The following is a 22,434-nucleotide window of genomic DNA, read 5'->3' as shown; positions in this document are numbered from 1 at the left end:
ACTAGGGGCACCGGGGGCTGTAGTACCACTAGGGGGCCCTGGGGGCTGTATTACTACTAAGGGGCCCCAGGGGGCTGTATTACCACTAGGGGGCCCAGGGGCCTGTATTTCCACTAGGGGGCACTGGGGCCTGTCTTACCACTAGGGGGCCCTGGGGGCTGTATTTCCACTAGGGGGCCCCGGGGCTGTATTTCCACTAGGGGGCTCCGGGGGGCTGTATTACCACTAGGGGGCCCCGGGGGCTGTATTAATGTACTATATGTTGAACCCGTCCACTTTCCTGATAAAGATGGGTTCAGGGTTCTCTGCGTAACCCCAAATGGCTTCTACTAACTGTAAATAAAGATATAAATAAACAGTGCGCGGCTGTGACTGGTTTTTATTTTGCAGATAATACAAACAGCTTCATACTGTAAATTGGCTCAATAAAAAAATTATACTAATTGACCTTAAACTCACACAGTGCATTAAAATGCTTGTCATGCTATCAAGTGTCTTCCGCACATCATAATATTTTTTCATGTCTTTGTGCGAGCATTTCAAACATCAAGTTGTTAAGCATGTATTTTAGACTGGAGACAGTTTTGAATGTAAAAGGCAAAAGCATTGTGCAATTTAAACTGACCTTATCTGTGGAATGAAATGGCATTTTTACTGCTGCAGCTCTGAATAACTATATTGCAAACCTGCGGCCGCGGAAGATCCCAATTACTGCGAGAGCAAAATATTCAAATTAAGATGGAGGGGTCAGAGAGAAGGCGTGGCCCTGGCGTGTGACGAAACACAGGACGCGCCCCCGGACGTGATGTCAGAGAGTATTTTTACATGCTGCGGAGAAAGGATTCGTGGTCTTTCTTTCAAAGAGAACAACATTGACAAGAAACCTCAGAAATAATAAATAAATAAATAATCAGCTTGCACCAGTTCACAGGGCATTGACGATCAAGTAAGTTGCATGTTTATTTCAGTTTGGTTGTTTGTGAAGCTCGGGTGTGGCAGACCCAGACTTTGTGAAATGAACACGGCATGGCCGCATCAACAAGACCGATGCAATTTCCTTTCAGCTCAGAGCTGAGACAGAAAAGCCTCTTCCTGCTGCTGTATTCCTGTGAGCCGCGGTGTTTTCAGCTCGGTCAATGCTTTCTGTACCAGCACAGGTATCTGATGCTCTCGCTATAGCGATACTTACAGTCACGCCATCGGCTTTTCAGCACCATCCCTTATTAAATATAACCAATGAATTGGCGTTTCCGCTGGTATAGCCGGTTTGTACTAGCGCAGGCATGCGACAAAAAACGACCTGAAGTCGATATAGACGTAAGGTAATCAATATATTGTAGCGATGTGTGCTGCGTGTTGTGTTTTGTCTCACCTGAGCGCAGGTGTGGGGGTGCAGGGGAGCGTGATCGAGTCGTGACCCCAGTGTTATTATTATTATTTATTTCTTAGCAGACGCCCTTATCCAGGGCGACTTACAATCGTGAGCAAATACATTTCAAGTGTTACAATACAAGTAATACAATAAGAGCAAGATAAATACAATAACTTTTGTTCAAGCAAAGTACAAGTGTGACGTGTCTTTGTTGTGTCTGTATTGTATGTCTTTGTTGTGTCTAAAGGTTTCGTGTTTTCGCGGGGTTTGGTTTTGTGTGTAACGCGGCTGTGGGCTGTGTTGTTGTGACTCTAAACTCAACAATATGAATTCACAGCTGTCCCAAAACCGCACGGACATATCGGAACACCCTCCACACAGTTTATTAACTTGTGGGGACATTAAACTAAAACTACAACAGATCGGAAGAGGGCTGTATTGTAAAAAGATCTTTACCTAATTTTAAAAATAACTCGATACAGTCTGAAAACTTAATGAATAACTAAACTAATCTCTACATAAACATGTTATAAAGACATCGTCGGCTGTCGTGTATCTTGCTTTTTAAACGCACACATATTCACTGTGAATGTGTTTTATTGTCAGACTTTATCGTTTAAAACGCGTTCGGTCTGAAAAGCGGCCGTTATATTTGAATTGTAGGCGAGCTCGAGCGGCAGCGCGAGCCTCCTGGATCAGAGAAGCCGCGCAGCTCGAGCTGAGAGGCGGGGCTTCGGCAGCTCACTCGCACGCCGTGCGTGAGGAGAGAGGACGACAGAAAGAGGCGCGCAAAGACATTTATTATTTATATGAGAGATAAAAATGAGATTGGAGACTGCCAGTGCTTCAGAAATGTTTTCTTGACTAGTTTTGATCCTGTACAGACCTGCGTAGCGGCTTTATTTTCTATTTTTATTTTGTCCTGTGGATACTCTGTAGCTCGCCGAAACCGGACTCTACACAGGTTAGTCAGGTAAAATCATCTGGTATTATAAACATATTATAAGAAATTCTATCCCTTCAATAGTAGTTAATCGTAATCGATTTTGTTCTTAATTACCACTGACTTTATTGAATTTTATAACTGCTCTTATCTGTAATGTGATATTTTGTAACAACTGTAAGTCGCCCTGGATCAGGGCGTGTGCTAAGAAATAAATAATAATAGTAAAGCCACCCCTGCTATTCAGGCCAGATTTTGTCGCCCTCTAGAATCGCCTTTAGTAGCACTGCATTTAAATAAATAAATGCTTTTCTTTTCCAGCAGCTGCTAAACAGAATCCTGTGTGCTGCCATGGACAGTGTGAAGATGGAGTCTGTCCAGATTAAAGAGGAGTTCCCTGAACTTGAACTGGTCCCCATTAGAGTGGAGTTCTCTGGGCTGGCTTCCCTCCCCATTAAACAGGAGCTCTGTGAGATGCAATGTGACAGCAGCCAGCCAGAGGTCTCTGAGATTAAAGCTGAGCACAATGAATTGGAGATCACCCCGACAGAAGAACCCCTTCCTGTGAAACAAGAAGAGGTGCTGGAAACTGTCCTTATTAAACAGGAGCCCCCTGAAGTAGAGTTTGAACACATGGAACCAGGGAAGGAAGAATCTGAGGACTTCAAACCAAACATCCCTGAGCTGGAGCCTGTACGCCTGCGGGAGTGTAGCGTGGTGCTGGAGAGAATCTGCGTGAGAGAGCAAGGCGCTGGAGAGGAAGGCTCTCCCAACAGCACGCAAGGAGGTGGAAAGGAAGACGGGCGCTCCCATTCAGAATGCAGTCTAGCAGGTGAGTGACTCCCAGTAGCTGTGACATTGTCATTCTAGATTGCGTGAGAACTTTGAAGGCAGATTTTGATCCCAGGACTCGGTTTCACCAGCATCAGTCTTTACTGACTGATTTTACACATAAAGTAAAGGCTTTCAGTTTAACTTTGTGTTTTTAAGCTGGTGTAACCCAGTGCAAGCCTCACAGCTGAAATTCACATGCTTGAGTCCACTCCACCACCCAGCCACATGCCCGAAGCCTACAAGCAGTCCCTCTTACTTTCTTTACTGTTAATATTTTCCAGGTTCCAGTCCAGCAGCAAAAGCAAGGGCGGGCGCTGGAGAATATCCTGACTGTGGGAAAGGTTTCATCCAGTTAAGGCATTTTAAAACACACCAGCGAACTCACACAGGAAAGAAACCGTATCGCTGCTCTGACTGTGGGAAGAGGTTCAGTCAGTCCTGCAACCTTGTTTTACACCAGCGAATTCACACAGGAGAGAAACCGTATCGCTGCTCTGACTGTGGGAAGAGTTTCAGTCAGTCAGGACACCTTGCTTCACACCAGCGAACTCACACAGGAGAGAAACTGCATCGCTGCTCTGACTGTGGGAAGAGTTTCAGTCAGTCCTGCAACCTTGTTTTACACCAGCGAATTCACACAGGAGAGAAACCGTATCGCTGCTCTGACTGTGGGAAGAGTTTCAGTCAGTCAGGACACCTTGTTTCACACCAGCGAACTCACACAGGAGAGAAACCGTATCGCTGCTCTGACTGTGGGAAGAGTTTCAGTCACTCAGTATCCCTGAAAGCACACCAGCGAACTCACACAGGAGAGAAACCGTATTGCTGCTCTGACTGTGGGAAGAGTTTCAGGTGGTCAGGACACCTTGTTTCACACCAGCGAATTCACACAGGAGAGAAACCGTATTGCTGCTCTGACTGTGGGAAGAGTTTCAATCAGTCAAACAACCTTGTTTCACACCAGCGAACTCACACAGGAGAGAAACCGTATCGCTGCTCTGACTGTGGGAATAGTTTCCGTCACTCGGTAACTCTTAGACAACACCAGCAAACTCACACAGGAGAGAAACCGTATCGCTGTGCCGACTGTGGAAAGAGTTTCCGTCACTCAGTAACCCTGAGAAAACACCAGCGAACTCGCACAGGACAGAAACTGTATCGCTGCACTGACTGTGGGAAGAGTTTCTGTTTTAAACAAGGCCTTCAAAAACACCAGCGGACTTTTCACTCATGAGGGAAAAAAACCGTTAACCTTGCATTATGAATCCCTGTGCAATTACTGTTCTGTGCATCACTCTTAAGAGCATGCATTTTAAATGGTAAAAATGCGCTTCAGCTCTCTTGCACTGTGATTGTGTCAGAAAGTGGGTGGAGAAGCGGACACGAGAAAGGCTTCTCTGCTGTCAGTTTAACTCCGGCTGTTAATGCAGTCAGTGCCTGGGAGCGGGAATATGCAGAAAGGAAACTATTCTGCACCTCATCTGATGGACGAGTCAGGAGAAATCGATAACTGAGTGTGGGGAATGAGCTTCAGGGTTTAGCATTTAAACTTCATTCACTTGAAAATAAATACATTGATGGGAACGAGTATCCCGACCCCGGTATGTAGCATCCCAGAAACAAGACTGCACCGTCCTTACTGGACAACCGCCTGGAGGGTTTGTCTTGTAAATTCATCACGATTCTTAATCTAATGAAAACTGATAGTGTCCCCATGACTGCATTATGACAGGGATGGCTGAATACTGCGTGGCGTGTCGCTTTGCAATGTGCATTGTCCATGCTTGTATTTGTGCTGCTCTTGTAAACTGCCCTGAGTAATAGCAGTGTTGCAAGCACGTGTACGGAGCTTGGGTACAGAAAGGCAGACTGGTTTTATCTCTGGCTCTTTCTTCCTCTTTTGTAGTATTTTACCCTCGGTGACAAATTCCAAATGAAAATGTAGCTTAACTATGACTATTAATGGATTAAGCTTTCATTACAGAGCACAAAGTAATATAAAATGCAGTGTGGTAATGGAAGTAAGTGTGTGTGTGAGAGTAAGTGTGTGAGACTGTAAGTGTGTGTGTGTGTCTCTGTGTGTGAGAGTGTAAGTGTGTAAGACTGTAAGTGTGTGTGTGTGTCTCTGTGTGTGAGAGTGTAAGTGTGTGAGACTGTAAGTGTGTGTGTGTGTGTGTCTCAGTGTGTGAGAGTAAGTGTGTGAGAATGTAAGTGTGTGTATCTCAGTGTGTAAGACTGTAAGTGTGTGTGTGTGTCTCTCTGTGTGTGAGACTGTAAGTGTGTGAGAATGTAAGTGTGTGTGTCTCTGTGTGTAAGACTGTAAGTGTGTGTGTGTGTGTCTCTGTGTGTGAGACTGTAAGTGTGTGAGAATGTAAGTGTGTGTATCTCAGTGTGTAAGACTGTAAGTGTGTGTGTGTGTCTCTCTGTGTGTGAGACTGTAAGTGTGTGAGAATGTAAGTGTGTGTGTCTCAGTGTGTAAGACTGTAAGTGTGTGTGTGTGTCTCTCTGTGTGTGAGACTGTAAGTGTGTGAGACTGTAAGTGTGTGTGTCTCAGTGTGTAAGACTGTAAGTGTGTGTGTGTGTCTCAGTGTGTGAGACTGTAAGTGTGTGTGTGTGTCTCAGTGTGTAAGACTGTAAGTGTGTGTGTGTGTCTCAGTGTGTGAGACTGTAAGTGTGTGAGAATGTAAGTGTGTGTGTCTCAGTGTGTAAGACTGTAAGTGTGTGTGTGTGTCTCAGTGTGTGAGACTGTAAGTGTGTGAGAATGTAAGTGTGTGTGTCTCAGTGTGTAAGACTGTAAGTGTGTGTGTGTGTCTCAGTGTGTGAGACTGTAAGTGTGTGAGAATGTAAGTGTGTGTGTCTCAGTGTGTAAGACTGTAAGTGTGTGTGTGTGTCTCAGTGTGTGAGAGTGTAAGTGTGTGAGAATGTAAGTGTGTGTGTCTCAGTGTGTAAGACTGTAAGTGTGTGTGTGTGTCTCAGTGTGTGAGACTGTAAGTGTGTGTGTGTGTGTGTGTCTCTCAGTATGTGAGAGTGTGTCTCATTGTGTGAGAGTGTGTGAGAATGTAGGTGGTAGTGTGTGTCTCTGTGTGAGAGGGTGTGTGTCTCTGTGTGAGAGGGTGTGTGTCTCAGTGTGTGAGAATGTAAGTGTGTGTGTCTCTCTCTCTCTCTCTCTCTCTGAGTGTGTGGTGTGGTGGAGGGGGGATCTATATATTTTTCAGAGGATTTATTTACTTTTTAATATAGATAAATAAATACCGGTGCTAAAGATGCTTTGACACAAAACCTTTTTTTTTTTCTTTCAGTCCTGAGGAAATGCTACTGTGTTGTTAGTGAAACTCGATTTTGAGTCCTGTGTGTATTTGGTATTTCTGTTCAGCATTAATGCTGATTAGTGTGTGGTTTGAACATATTTAGTTTATGTGAAGGGACCAGCAAAAAGCATTCATTTTCTGAGGAGTGTACGGCACGGCTTACTGCCAGTACTGCATTCATATCTGCTGCTCCCACACCCGTCACTCAGCACACTGTGTGTATTCATAAACAAAGGGCAGCTTTATTTTTCTATCCTGTTCAGAGTTTTACAGAGGGGGGGGGAGTTTAGTTTGATTTATCCACTGCTGCCAATTTTCTCTGAGCCGTTTCTGCATAGAATTCCTCCTGCTATCAATTATAAGATAGCGCCAAAACCAGGCCAATATATTAACAAGGGAACCGAGTACTTTATACAAGATGACGGCTCTGCTTACCCTTCAGCGAACTGAAACGAGATGTGTGAATACGGGTGAGTCTGTGGTTTCATACGCAGTGCTGTGTGAGATTATTACGATCAGACCGGGACCTTGTTAAAAAGCTGTGTTCTGAGGAAATGTGCGTGATCCGAGTCCTAATGAGACGGTGCAATTAAACCTGCTGTGTGCTGATTGCACGATTTGATTAATATAAAGCAGGATCCTAAACCATGCTGAAGAAAGACTGGAATGCTGCGCCGCTCTGTACCAGCAGGATTTGCAAGCAATCTGCATTGCAATCCCGTTCTGCGTTGCTTGCTGTTCTCTCAGTGTTGTAAAGTATTCGTATTAAACTCTTGCATTGAGTGTATCATTCTGTATGAACCCGGCGGATCGCTGTGTTATTTCACAAAGGAAAGGTACCCAAACATAACAGAACAAATGTGCATTGCAGCTGGCAGCGATGCGAGAACAGAACTGTCTCTGATTCTTATAATAATAATAATAATAATTTTAAACACAGCGGCACCCGTGATTGGGTCTCTGCTTCAACCGCGGTTTTCCAGACTAAACAAGCATTAGTATCAGACATAAACTAAAAATATAAAAGAAAAAAAAATACAGATTCACATTAAAAGTGTGTTATTATTATTGTTTAATTACTATATTATTAAACTCTGACCGCGCCAGAGCAGCTGAGACACGGCTTAGGAGCCCCGCCCACAAAATCCATCTGAAACACACAGCGGCGTTTCTCAGACAGCACCAGATGAATACTGTTTAGTTTACTTAAACGAGATTGCTTACCAGTTTGTAAGGCGTGGACGATAAGAACAAAAAAGGTACGTTAAATTATTATTAATATTAGGATTTTATTCATTCTAGTTTAGCTGTTTGCGACGCACGGGTGTGGCGGGCCCTTTATTTGTTGAATGGACGCGGCATGGCGGCTCCAACAAGACCGATTCAATTTAAAATGTAACAATTAAACTACAAGGCGCCGGGGAAAGCGATCGGAAATAAGGTAACGATGTTTTTATGTTTAATAATGTTATTGCCAATATATATATGAGGCCTAGTTACTTTTTTGAGCTCCCGATCTACCATAGTGTGTACACTAACAGAGACACATACAATTATATATATATATAGAGAGAGAGAGAGAGAGAGAGAGAGAGAGAGTGAGAGTAACCAGCCATGAACGATTACAGAGCCGTTTGCTCATGCACCCCCTTGAATGCCCCTTTATGGTCGAAAAAAGTCCCCTGGGTCTGAAACAAATGCAGGAACAGGTTGAAATCCACAATTAATAATATATGGCATGGAAACAATGGTGTAAAGCTTTTCAACAGATGAAGGATTACAAACTTGTTAGAAGATATTCTGCCCCTTCATTAGTAAAGCCATCCCCTGCTATTAAAAGCCAGATTTTGTCGCCCTCTAGAATCGCCTCTAGAAGCACCGTGTAGGACCGTGGGAGTATTTAGAGGGTTAAACTTTGCTGTAATGATCTAGCAGGAGAAATAAAGCCGAGGAATTTGTAACAGTGCAGCTTGGAGAGAAAGAGCCCCCCCTGGTCACCATAGCAACATCTGATAAATTTTGTGGGAAGCCAGGCGGTCCCGAATTCCTGAGGCTGAAACAGACCTCTGAATAAATAAGAGATAGGGAGAAGGGGTGCACCTGCTTCTCAAGGTCGGCTGCTGCAAAAAAAGAATCGTTTTAATTGAGGGAGGAGCTGGTCTTCTGTTCCAGGGGACGAGGAGAGCAGCGGGCAGCAGCCTAGCGGATTTAACCTCTTCGCTAATTCAAAAGGGACAGCCCGGAACGTGCTTACAACTGTGAGAAACTTAAACGAGGACGTCAGGAGAACTGGACCAACCGGATCGCCATCGAAGACAGAGGAGAGGTCAACGAGCCAGCGTCGAGCCACCACAGTAATAAACTGATTTCCAGCAAGCTGGACTACAAACTGAGCAGGACCGGGTCTGACTCACTGCCCAGGAGTCCGGTCAAGCTGTACTGTGAGTCTGCCCTCTGACACAGGTGGAGCCGCAGAGATTTTACTCGTACCCTGCGTCGAGTGCAAGACACTGAGCATTCCCAGCTCAACTCAAAGAGATTTAACAGAGTGCATGTGGGACTGTAATGAGAGGGATAGAGTCTATAACAGGCTGTGCCCACAAATCCCTCTACTGATGGCAATAATGTAACAGTCAGACAGTGAAAATAATTGAAGCGATCTTAATATCAATATAATTAAACAACAGCTTGCCAACAATTGATTGTAATTTCATAAGATCCTGTTAATTATAATTTACTGAGTTTGTGTTTTGATAGTTTTGTTACCACCCCCCCCCCCCCACACACACACACACACACACACACACATATATAAACAGTCATTTGCATGTTTTATTCATGCTGTTTTGAGTATTGATTTAAGATCCTTGCTGTTCTAGAAATATATACACGATATTGATGAATGCTAATTGACATGTGACGCTGAAGCTGCCGTATTACCTGAAGATTATCCAGTGCTAAACTTCATGTACTGATTATTTTGACGCTAATTCACTTTCCTACTTTTGTACCTTATTACTGAACTCTCTTTGATAAAATGTATAGACTATATAACCGTGCTGTGCTGTTATTGTGCATGACTGAACTCTCTTTGATAAAATGTATTTCTGGATCTTGAGCTTGGTTTGGAGTAATTAATAATTAAGAGTGCTAATTAATTAAAACCCTTACACATATCAGCAAGTTACTCTCGATTGGTTTTGTATCTGTATTGTTAATTCTTTCTACAGTTGTATTTAAATAAATAAATACTTTTCATTTTCATTTTACTTTTCATTCTGCTAAACAGAATCCCGTGTGCTGCCATGGACAGTGTGAAGATGGAGTCTGTCCAGATTAAAGAGGAGTTCCCTGAACTTGAACTTGTCCCCTTTACAGTGGAGTTCTTTGGGCTGGCTTCCCTCCCCATTAAACAGGAGCTCTGTGAGATGCAATGTGACAGCAGCCAGCCAGAGGTCTCTGAGATTAAAGCTGAGCACAATGAATTGGAGATCACCCAGACAGAAGAACCCCTTCCTGTGAAACAAGAAGAGGTGCTGGAAACTGTCCTTATTAAACGGGAGCCCCCTGAAGTAGAGTTTGAGCACATGGAACCAGGGAAGGAAGAATCCGAGGACTTCAAACCAAACATCCCTGAGCTGGAGCCTGTACGCCTGCGGGAGTGTAGCGTGGTGCTGGAGAGAATCTGCGTGAGAGAGCAAGGCGCTGGAGAGGAAGGCTCTCCCAACAGCATGCAAGGAGGTGGAAAGGAAGACGGGCGCTCCCATTCAGAATGCAGTCTAGCAGGTGAGTGACTCCCAGTAGCTGTGACATTGTCATTCTAGATTGCGTGATATCCACAGTGTGCTTGAGAGGGAGGGAGGGAGCATGTAGGTTACGTTACTATCGGTTTGTTTGTAATTGCAACATGTGTTGGAGGAAATAGACCTGAAACATTACAGGAGAACTTTGAAGGCAGATTTTAATCCCAGGGCTCGGTTTCACCAGCATCAGTCTTTACTGACTCTGCTTTTACACATAAAGTAAAGGCTTTCAGTTTAACTTTGTGTTTTTAAGCTGGTGTAACCCAGTGCAAGCCTCACAGCTGAAATTCACATGCTTGAATCCACTCCACCACCCAGCCACATGCCTGAAGCCTACAAGCAGTCCCTCTTACTTTCTTTACTGTTCATATTTTCCAGGTTCCAGTCCAGCAGCTAAAGCGAGGGCGGGCGCTGGAGAATATCCTGACTGTGGGAAAGGTTTCACCCAGTTAGGGCATTTTAAAACACACCAGCGAACTGACACAGGAGAGAAACTGTATCGCTGCTCTGACTGTGGGAAGAGGTTCAGTCAGTCAGGACACCTGAAAACACACCAGCGAATTCATACAGGAGAGAAACCGTATCGCTGCTCTGACTGTGGGAAGAGTTTCAGTCAGTCAGGAGACCTGAAAACACACCAGCGAATTCACACAGGAGAGAAACCGTATCGCTGCTCTGACTGTGGGAAGAGTTTCAGTCGGTCAAACAGCCTTGTTTTACACCAGCGAACTCACACAGGAGAGAAACCGTATCGCTGCTCTAACTGTGGGAAGAGTTTCAGTCAGTCAAGACACCTTGTTTCACACCAGCGAACTCACACAGGAGAGAAACCGTATCGCTGCTCTGACTGTGAGAAGAGTTTCAGTCACTCAGTATCCTTGAAAGCACACCAGCTAACTCACACAGGAGAGAAACCGTATTGCTGCTCTGACTGTGGGAAGAGTTTCAGGTGGTCAGGACACCTTGTTTCACACCAGCGAATTCACACAGGAGAGAAACCGTATCGCTGCTCCGACTGTGGGAAGAGTTTCCGTCACTCGGTAACCCTGAAAAAACACCAGCGAACTCACACGGGAGAGAAACCGTATCGCTGCTCTGACTGTGGGAAGAGTTTCTGTTATAAACAAGGCCTTCAAAAACACCAGCGAATTCACAGAGGAGAGAAACCTTAAAGACGGTGTTCAATGGGACTCTTCACTCATGAGGAAAAAAAACCGTTAACCTTGCATTATGAATCCCTGTGCAATTACTGTTCTGTGCATCACTCTTAAGAGCATGCATTTTAAATGGTTAAACTGCTCTTCAAGTCTCTTGCACTGTGATTGTGTCAGAAAGCGGGCGGAGACGCGGACACGAGAAAGGCTTCTCTGCTGTCAGTTTAACTCGGGCTGAGAGCAGGAATATGCAGAAAGGAAACTACTCCACACCTCATGTGATGGACGAGTCAGGAGAAATCGATAACTCAGTGCGGGGAATGAGTGACTGTTTTGAAAATAATAACACAGACACTACCTTTTTGTAACATTAAAAGTCTTTATTAGTTGTAAACACACCATCCGTCGGTCTGACAGTTTCTGTACAAAATGGTTTTACAAGAAAGGGTAGAAAATAACAAAGCGAAGAAGAAGAAGAATGGCCATCATTAAAAACACACGGAAGAAACAGGCGAGACAAACAATAAATATAACTCCCAGGACGCGCGAAAAATGAACCCATTTAAAAAGAAAACAACACGTCAAATTAAAAATAAAGGTTATGAAAAACACACCCCGACAGGAGACGGAGCGAGTCCTACAGGAACCAGCTGCATTGCATGAAGGGAAGACAGAAAAGAAACTTGATTTTCTGAACCTTGTTTTTTTAATAAAATACATTTCTGTGTTTTGGGCAGACCTGGGGGGGGGGGGGGGGGGGGGTGGATCGCACTTTTAAATCGTGCAATTTGTAATTAATTACAATTCCAGTGTAACTGTAATTGAAGCTTGGCACATCTGTGTAATTTTAATTATATCGTATCATTAATCAATTGCAATTCAGTTATGCATGAGTTTAACAATCAGACACACCTGAGCTTGTTAGCTAGACACACTGGGGGGGCTGATCAAGCTGGTAGTAAAACCTGGAATGGATCACACTGCTGTGCAATAGGAGTCTTATTTCCATCCCTTTAGATAGATAGATAGGTAGATTCCCTTATCCACACTTAGCATTGCCTCCCTTGTCTTGTGGTAAAGATATTTTTTTTTTTTTGGAGAACCAAGGATTCAAAAGAAAACGAAAAACAAACCAGCCTGCTTTTTACAAACAGAAGCAGCGCGGTTGCTGAACGCTCACAATATCCAGACCACAAGCCTGCAGATATATATATAATTTAATTTCGCACCATCTGAAGCGCGAGGACAGATTTACACAGCGTGGGCTTCACACGTCTTCATCCCGTCTTTCTACAGCACCGGCGCACAAACCGAATATCCCGTTAAAAATCAGGACGGAGCTCTCCACTGAAAATCAGGGGCTGCTGTCGATCAGGGCTGATTCTACCTTTCGAAACGAGTGAAGAAACAGCTGCTTGGGTTTGTGATGATCGCTGCTTTTCTTAAAGACTCAAAGCGATCCACACAAACCCAAGCAGCTGTTTCTGAATTCACTCTGAACGGTGAATCAGCCGCGATCCACACCAGAGACCCTCGCTGGATTGTCAGGAACTGATTTCTGAGGAAATCTCCCTCCTGATAACAGAATATTCGGGTCGTGCAGTTTCTAACCCTGATAAAAAAAAATCAGATCACAAGGACAGAATTCAAAGTTAACAGTGCATCCTACCATCAATAACCATACCGAATGTAAATAAGTTTGTTTTTTAGTTCTGAATCGTAAGGGGGAGGGGGGAGGGATAAAGCATGAAGGGTTCGATTCAGTTAGCTACATTTTCAAAAAGTACACAGTATATATATATTAATATTTTATTTTTATTTTTTTACTACATTTGTTGATTTAGGTTTTAAAAAGGTTTGTAAAATATATTAGCTTGTTTTTCACCCCCATGAACAAAAAAAACAAAACAATTATGTATAAAAAGACAACAAATTAAGTATACAAAAAGCATAGCAATAAAAAAAACATTATTAATAATAACAATAATAATAATAATAATAATAATAATAATGATGAATGACAGTGACATGTATGCTGATGCATCTTTTTCCCAATGTTAAGACTATCCCTAACGGTCAAATCAATGTTACCACAATCTTTTCCCTTTGTAATCCAGACTTTTTTAATATATATATACAAACTGTTTTAAATTACAACACAGGGAGGATCGCGCTTTTATAAGGGGAACACGTTTGTGTTTCTCTCCGATGCAAGAACAGATCTGTGTTGAGAAGGGGGCTGGCGCTGCGGAAACGCTGTCGCCAGACCTGCTCTCCAGTTACGAATGTGAATTAAATGTGTCGTTCAGCAGACGCTGTTATCCAGAGCGACTTACAGAGACGAGGGAGGGTGAACTCTGCATCATCAACAACTGCTGCTGCTGCTGCTGCAGAGTCACTTCCAATAGGAGCTCGTTTGTTTGGCGTCTTGTGCGAAGGACGGAGCACCCCTGGGGTCCCGCAGCGCTGATCAGACCCCCCCCCGACTGGGTAGCGATGGCATAACAAAAGCTGCAGGGGCGACGGCTCGGACAAAATATTAGGAACACCTGCCATAACACTGTCAACTGGGAGAGAGGGAGGGGGAGCAGCCTGATTGGCCAGGAAGCGAGGGGCGAGGGTGCAGGGGTGCAGGGGGGGCTTTTATGTAAGTAGTTGTGATTCAACAACAACGCCGGGTCACCTTCGAGGGTGCGTTTGAATTTTTTTTTTTTTTTTTTTTTTTTTTTTAAAGAAAAAGTCAAATATATATATTTTTTCTCCACCAAATTAGGGTTACGCCTTCGAAAATTAAGAATCTTTAAAATTAAAATTCCCCATCCTTCCACAAAATAAAACATTTAAAGAAAAATGAAAGCCCAACGATTTCATTTTCTCCGTCTCCCTCTCCCTCCAGTTTAAATAAAAGCGATGTGATGAAGCTGTGTATGTATTTATTTTTGTTTGGGTGATGCTACAGTGTCATGGCCCTTTCAAGACCAGCTCTACACTCCTCACAAGCATTGATAGATGAATCCGTGCCAGCGCATAGCAGATTGAACACTAAATTGAATTTCTCTTATTTCGGAACTATAAAACACACAGTCTTACACTAAAGCAAAAAAAAGAAACTAAATTCAAATGGCTAACGTTTCCCGTACAAGTGTCAGGATCTACAGTGTAAATTCAGATGGCTAACGTTTCCACTAGAAGTGTCTACAGCGTACGCTACACACACACACAAGAAGAAAATAAACAAACAGGGTTTAGAATGTACTAGCGCTAGGTTTGAATGATTTCCAAGGGATGGTTCGACTGAAGCGTCTCTCCTCCCCCTGTCTCTGTCTGGCTGGCTCGTCCCTGCTGCCTGAGTTGTGGTTCTGTTTTGTTTTGTTTTTAAGGTTTTTACAGTAAATATTCCTTCTTCCCCTCCCGGGTCTCGCTCCCGTTCAGGAAGGCCTCCTGCACCTCTCCGTGCTCGTCCAATCCGCTCGCCTCGTGGGTCAGATACGAGCCTGCGGGGAAAACACTGAGATTAGAGAAATTCTGTGGGATTACACATTCACTGTACAATACCATAGGATCATACATTCACTCTACAATACCATAGGATCACACATTCACTGTACAATACCATAGGATTACACATTCACTGTACAATACCATAGGATTACACATTCACTCTACAATACCATAGGATCATACATTCACTGTGCAATACCATAGGATCATACATTCACTGTGCAATACCATAGGATCATGCATTCACTCTACAATACCATAGGATCATGCATTCACTGTGCAATACCATAGGATCATACATTCACTGTACAATACCATAGGATCATACATTCACTGTGCAATACCATAGGATCATGCATTCACTCTACAATACCATAGGATCATGCATTCACTGTGCAATACCATAGGATCATACATTCACTGTGCAATACCATAGGATCATACATTCACTGTGCAATACCATAGGATCATGCATTCACTCTACAATACCATAGGATCATGCATTCACTGTGCAATACCATAGGATCATACATTCACTGTGCAATACCATTGGATCATACATTCACTGTGCAATACCATAGGATCACACATTCACTGTACAATACCATAGGATCATACATTCACTGTGCAATACCATAGGATCATGCATTCACTGTGCAATACCATAGGATTACACATTCACTGTACAATACCATAGGATCATACATTCACTGTGCAATACCATAGGATCATGCATTCACTGTGCAATACCATAGGATTACACATTCACTGTACAATACCATAGGATCATACATTCACTCTACAATACCATAGGATCACACATTCACTGTTCAATACCATAGGATCATGCATTCACTGTGCAATACCATAGGATTACACATTCACTGTACAATACCATAGGATCATACATTCACTCTACAATACCATAGGATCATACATTCACTCTACAATACCATAGGATCACACATTCACTGTTCAATACCATAGGATCATACATTCACTGTGCAATACCATAGGATTACACATTCACTGTACAATACCATAGGATCATACATTCACTCTACAATACCATAGGATCACACATTCACTGTTCAATACCATAGGATCATGCATTCACTGTGCAATACCATAGGATTACACATTCACTGTACAATACCATAGGATCATACATTCACTCTACAATACCATAGGATTACACATTCACTGTACAATACCATAGGATTACACATTCACTCTACAATACCATAGGATCATGCATTCACTGTGCAATACCATAGGATCATACATTCACTGTGCAATACCATAGGATCATACATTCACTGTGCAATACCATAGGATCATACATTCACTCTACAATACCATAGGATCATACATTCACTGTACAATACCATAGGATCATACATTCACTGTTCAATACCATAGGATCATACATTCACTCTACAATACCATAGGATCATACATTCACTGTGCAATACCATAGGATCATACATTCACTGTGCAATACCATAGGATCATACATTCACTGTGCAATACCATAGGATCATACATTCACTGTGCAATACCATAGGATCATACATTCACTGTTCAATACCATAGGATCATACATTCACTGTGCAATACCATAGGATCATACATTCACTGTGCAATACCATAGGATCATACATTCACTGTGCAATACCATAGGATCATACATTCACTGTTCAATACCATAGGATCATACATTCACTGTGCAATACCATAGGATCATACATTCACTGTGCAATACCATAGGATCATGCATTCACTGTGCAATACCATAGGATTACACATTCACTCTACAATACCATAGGATCATACATTCACTGTTCAATACCATAGGATCATACATTCACTCTACAATACCATAGGATCATACATTCACTGTGCAATACCATAGGATCATACATTCACTGTTCAATACCATAGGATCATACATTCACTGTTCAATACCATAGGATCATACATTCACTGTTCAATACCATAGGATCATGCATTCACTGTGCAATACCATAGGATCATACATTCACTGTGCAATACCATAGGATCATACATTCACTCTACAATACCATAGGATCATACATTCACTGTGCAATACCATAGGATCATACATTCACTGTGCAATACCATAGGATCATACATTCACTGTACAATACCATAGGATCATACATTCACTGTACAATACCATAGGATCATGCATTCACTGTGCAATACCATAGGATCACACATTCACTCTACAATACCATAGGATCATACATTCACTCTACAATACCATAGGATCATACATTCACTGTACAATACCATAGGATCATGCATTCACTGTGCAATACCATAGGATCATGCATTCACTCTACAATACCATAGGATCATACATTCACTGTTCAATACCATACCATGCTATCGGATTATACAGTCTCAATACAATATAATGCCATGCCAACAAATTATACAACCCAGAATATAACTGTCTGTTTTTACATGATCTATCAGAAGATGAAACGCTGTTGCTAATTTCTCACTTTTCAGTTTATCAAATTGCTTTTCTTCATATAGATACAGATAGGTAGGTAGGTGTGTGTGTGTGTGTGTGTGTGTGTGTGTGTGTGTGTGTGTGTGTGTGTGTGTGTGTGTGTGTGTGTGTGTGTGTGTGTGTGTGTGTGTGTGTGTGTGTGTGTGTGTGTGTGTGTGTGTGTGTGTCTGTGTGTGTGTATATATATTATATATTTGTATTTTCCCACGTGGTTCTTACCTTTTTGCCTGACAGAGCACCAGATGGTTACAATGAGCACACAGATCACCCCGAACACCAGCATGGCCAGAACACCTCCAATGATGGAGTAGGGAACGTATCTCTGAGCCTCCACACTTGCACCCGGGTCTGTGGAGAGCACAATCAACATCGCTATTATTATTATTATTATCATTATTATTATTATTAATAATATCCGCCCGCTGCTGCTGCTGCTGCAGCGCGAGTCCAAGAGAAAAAGGGTTTGATTAATATTGCATGTCAAGCGGAATGCTCGGTAGAGTTTGGATTAACCAACGTCACAAAGGCTCCCATTGACAGCAGCCAGCACAGCACTGCCGAATGACACTTAAAATTTTTTTTTTTTTTTTTTACAATCTGAAGGCTGTAGAAGGAGGGGTGTGATCTCGTTGCACCGGTGAAGGCTCTAGTCTTGATTGATTCCTCACCGTGCGGTTTTGTGAATGAGAGATGAGGAGAATTAATGATTATTAATGATTATTAATGGTTACTGTACCTTTGGATTCAATGACAGGAGGGATGTCTGTATGAAGGGAAAACAAAACAGAAATCAACAACATGTAGGGTGACAAAATATTAAAATAATATTAATAATAATGAGGAGGGGTTAGGGTTTCAGGGTTATACAGATTTATTATTATTATTATTTTTTATTAATTTATTATTTATCCATAATTATTTTGAGAAATACTAAAAAAAACACTTGATAAATTCAAGGGCGAAACATTCTGACCAAAAACCTTTTTCAACGTCTTCAAACCATTTCAGCATTTGAAGACGCTGAGAAAGACTTCTAGTGGAAACGTTTGCCATTGAATTCACACTGAAGACGCTGAGAAAGACTTCTAGTGGAAACGTTTGCCATTGAATTTACACTGAAGACACTGAGAAAGACTTCTAGTGGAAACGTTTGCCATTGAATTTACACTGAAGACACTGAGAAAGACTTCTAGTGGAAACGTTTGCCATTGAATTTACACTGAAGACGCTGAGAAAGACTTATAGTGGAAACGTTTGCCATTGAATTTATACTGAAGACGCTGAGAAAGACTTCTAGTGGAAACGTTTGTCATTGAATTTACACTGAAGACACTGAGAAAGACTTCTAGTGGAAACGTTTGCCATTGAATTTACACTGAAGATGCTGAGAAAGACTTCTAGTGGAAACGCCTGCCATTGAATTCACACTGAAGACACTGAGAAAGACTTCTAGTGGAAACGTTTGCCATTGAATTTACACTGAAGACGCTGAGAAAGACTTCTAGTGGAAACTTTTGCCATTGAATTTACACTGAAGACGCTGAGAAACACTTCTAGTGGAAACGTTTGCCATTGAATTTACACTGAAGACGCTGAGAAAGACTTCTAGTGGAAACGTTTGCCATTGAATTTACACTGAAGACGCTGAGAAAGACTTCTAGTGGAAACGTTTGCCATTGAATTTACACTGAAGACGCTGAGAGAGACTTCTAGTGGCAACGTTAGCCGTTGAATTTACACTGAAGACACAGAGACTTTAAAATGACATTTAGTGCGGATCATTTAAATGATTATATCAAGTTTTATATTTCCTCATATTTAATTTACAAATAAAAACATTTAAAAACGAACCCTTGATCTATTTTTTAATTTTTTTTTCACCCCATTATTTTGCGGTGGGATCGGGTTGAAATCCTATTTCATTGATTCTATTTTTCAGGTGGGGTGTGTAGAACTCAGGTCTTCACGTTATTGCACCGTTCTACCAGCAGATGTCACTGCAGCCCCACATGCCGCGCTGCCGGCCTTCCTGCGCGGCTCAGAATTCCCTGCAAGGTTCTATGACGTCAGCTTGACAATGAATGACTCGTAATAACGATAGAGAGAATGGGTCACGTCATCGGTTGTTTGTTTTTTGTTTTTTTTGCATCATCAGTGCCGTTGCTGGTGTTAAAGTTCTGGTAAAATACAAAAGGACTCCTTCTTTGTCTCTTGTTGGTTTGCTGTGTAACACAGGTTTGGAGGTTGAATAGCTAATAGCAGTGATGTGAACACTGCAGCTAGAGCTGGAGACCTCAGTGTGACCTCGGGAGGACGGCAGCTCTGGATACAACGCTGGTCTCTCAGTGTGTGTCTCAGTCTCTCAGTGTGTGTGTCTCAGGCTCTCAGTGTGTGTCAGTTTCTCAGTGTGTGTCAGTCTCTCAGTGTGTGTGTCTCAGGCTCTCAGTGTGTGTCAGTCTCTCAGTGTGTGTGTCTCAGGCTCTCAGTGTGTGTCAGTCTCTCAGTGTGTGTGTCTCAGTCTCTCAGTGTGTGTGTCAGTGTCTCAGTGTGTGTGTCTCAGGCTCTCAGTGTGTGTCAGTCTCTCAGTGTGTGTCTCAGGCTCTCAGTTGTGTCTCAGTCTCTTAGTGTGTCTCAGGCTCTCAGTGTGTGTCAGGCTCTCAGTGTGTGTCTCAGTCTCTTAGTGTGTCTCAGGCTCTCAGTGTGTGTCTCAGTCTCTCAGTGTGTGTGTCAGTCTCTCAGTGTGTGTCAGGCTCTCAGTGTGTGTCAGGCTCTCAGTGTGTGTCTCAGTCTCTTAGTGTGTGTCAGTCTCTCAGTGTGTGTGTCAGTCTCTCAGTGTGTGTGTCTCAGTCTCTTAGTGTGTCTCAGGCTCTCAGTGTGTGTCAGGCTCTCAGTGTGTGTCTCAGTCTCTTAGTGTGTCTCAGGCTCTCAGTGTGTGTCTCAGTCTCTCAGTGTGTGTGTCAGTCTCTCAGTGTGTGTCAGTCTCTCAGTGTGTGTCAGTCTCTCAGTGTGTGTCTCAGTCTCTCAGTGTGTATGTCAGTCTCTCAGTGTGTATGTCAGTCTCTCAGTGTGTGTCTCAGTCTCTCAGTGTGTGTCTCAGTCTCTCAGTGTGTGTGTGTCTGTCTGAGTGTGTGTCTCAGTGTGTGTGTCTCAGTGTCTGTGTCTCAGTACGTATCTCGTCTGTCAGTGTGTGTCTCAGTGTACGACACTGTGTGTCTGTGTCTGTGTGTGTGTGTCTGTCTGTGTGTCTGTCTGTGTGTGTGTGTGTCAGGCTGCATCTCTTGCTTCCCTGTCTTCCCTTTCATTACAGAGAGTTTCTATAGCCCCCCCCCCACACACACACAGCGACTTCACTCCTCCCCCACATCCCCTCCACAGAGGCGCTGATCACCAGCGCGGGATGAGAAGACTCACACAAATAATTAAAATCCCAACAATAAGTACTAATAAAATAACAAAGTGTTAATTCCAGTTCTAAATGGCAGACAGCGTTGCGATCAACAGGATAAACAGCCTGCTTCTCTGAGCTGAGCTGCGGCTCTCGCCACACAATAAAGACACTTTTTAATTAGCGCAGAGTCATTAAAACCAGCCGCCTGTAAGACTTTGGGAATAGAACAGAAAACTAATTTCCCCCGGATCTCTCTCTCTCTCTGTATCTCTCGATGGTTTATTTCCTGACGGTTGTATCTCTCTACTCTGTGTGTTTTTTCTCTTTTCTTTTATAGAAGGGTAATTACAAGACGCTGGTCATACACGCAGCGGCTTTGGCACGTCCTCTCCAGCAGGAGGCAGCGTGTTTTTATGGTTTGGAATCGGCTCACTGTAGCAGACTGCACTCCCAACAAAATAATTTCAACAACCAAGCAGCTGACTCAAACAAACACGGGTTCGAAAAGATTCTCCTGTGCTGGCATTGGGAAGCAAAACAAGAAATGAGATCAATGCATTGCCTAATAATAATAATAATAATAATAATAATAATAATAATAATAATAATAATTAATAACAACAACAGACAGGCAGACCCTTCTGACTTTTAATAAAGTCGGGGAGATGCGAGTCGAGGTTATTAAAAAGTCTCACCGGGCAGATTTTTCACTTTTTTGACAGCAGAGAGAAAACTAAACAAACAAACTAACAAATAAACCCATATTGCGCCTCTCGGGCCCTCGCTGGCTCAGCGCGAGGCTCAGCGATATTAGTTATGGTGTTCTTGTAATTTTTATTGTTTGATGAATTCATCACTTTGAAGTGTGTTTTTGTTTTGTTTTTTCAAGCTCCACCGTGTGAAGACACAGAAACTCTGCCGAGGGCAGTTATAAATCACTCCCCACTGAAACCTGTCTGCAGCAGCTGCACTTATTATTATTATTATTATTATTATTATTATTATTATTATTATTATTAATCCGCAGAGTGTAGATCTCGCACTCAGAGTGACAAAGCGTTTGAGATGTTTCCATCACCACAGCTTCTACAGAAACAGCAGCTTTCTGCTGATTAACTTTAATTTAGATTCAGTCAACGAATATGTTTATAAATCTAATCCTGTCCCTGTGTCTCAGTATCTCTGTGTGTCTCAGTATCTCTGTGTGTGTGTCTCAGTATCTCTGTGTGTCTCAGTATCTCTGTGCGTCTCAGTATCTCTGTGTGTGTCTCAGTATCTCTGTGTGTGTGTCTCAGTATCTCTGTGTGTCTCAGTATCTCTGTGCGTCTCAGTATCTCTGTGTGTGTCTCAGTATCTCTCTGTGTGTCTCTCAGTATCTCTGTGTGTGTCTCAGTATCTCTGTGTGTGTCTCTCAGTATCTCTCTGTGTGTCTCTCAGTATCTCTCTGTGTGTCTCTCAGTATCTGTGTGTGTGTCTCAGTATCTCTCTGTGTGTCTCTCAGTATCTCTCTGTGTGTCTCTCAGTATCTCTCTGTGTGTCTCTCAGTATCTGTGTGTGTCTCAGTATCTCTGTGTGTGTGTCTCAGT

The 22,434-nt window shown here is 42.8% G+C and overlaps 3 protein-coding genes and 1 pseudogene across 5 annotated transcripts in view; 3 read left to right on the top strand and 1 right to left on the bottom strand.

The window, feature by feature from the left end:
* Positions 1 to 13,146, top strand: part of LOC131709014 (zinc finger protein 585A-like) — an 18,966-nt pseudogene extending 5,820 nt beyond the window's left edge.
* The window catches only part of LOC117434113 (zinc finger protein 664-like), a 78,117-nt gene continuing 64,361 nt past the window's right edge, over positions 8,679 to 22,434 (top strand). Inside the window, exon 1 of one of the 2 annotated variants that reach the window (XM_059011203.1) lies at positions 8,679 to 8,811. The gene's annotated coding sequence lies outside the window, so the exon portion shown is untranslated. The remainder of the gene's footprint in view (positions 8,812 to 22,434) is intronic. The other variant, XM_059011202.1, reaches the window with a different exon arrangement.
* The window catches only part of LOC117971162 (zinc finger protein ZFP2-like), an 87,523-nt gene continuing 73,826 nt past the window's right edge, over positions 8,738 to 22,434 (top strand). The window contains exon 1 of the mRNA XM_059011181.1: positions 8,738 to 8,811. The gene's annotated coding sequence lies outside the window, so the exon portion shown is untranslated. The remainder of the gene's footprint in view (positions 8,812 to 22,434) is intronic.
* cadm4 (cell adhesion molecule 4) overlaps positions 11,774 to 22,434 on the bottom strand; it is a gene marked incomplete at its 5' end in the record, with an annotated part of 13,973 nt that continues 3,312 nt past the window's right edge. Inside the window, 3 exon segments of one of the 2 annotated variants that reach the window (XM_059011235.1) lie at positions 11,774 to 14,908; positions 17,680 to 17,808; positions 18,197 to 18,223. In XM_059011235.1, the coding sequence (XP_058867218.1) occupies positions 14,799 to 14,908; positions 17,680 to 17,808; positions 18,197 to 18,223 (266 nt within the window). 2 annotated transcript variants of the gene reach the window in all.

This window comes from Acipenser ruthenus, chromosome 41 (genome assembly GCF_902713425.1).
Source record: "Acipenser ruthenus chromosome 41, fAciRut3.2 maternal haplotype, whole genome shotgun sequence".
NCBI classification, from domain to species: domain Eukaryota; kingdom Metazoa; phylum Chordata; class Actinopteri; order Acipenseriformes; family Acipenseridae; genus Acipenser; species Acipenser ruthenus.
The sequence above is the reverse complement of the archived record's forward strand: the minus strand, read 5'-3'. Positions and strand labels throughout refer to the sequence as shown.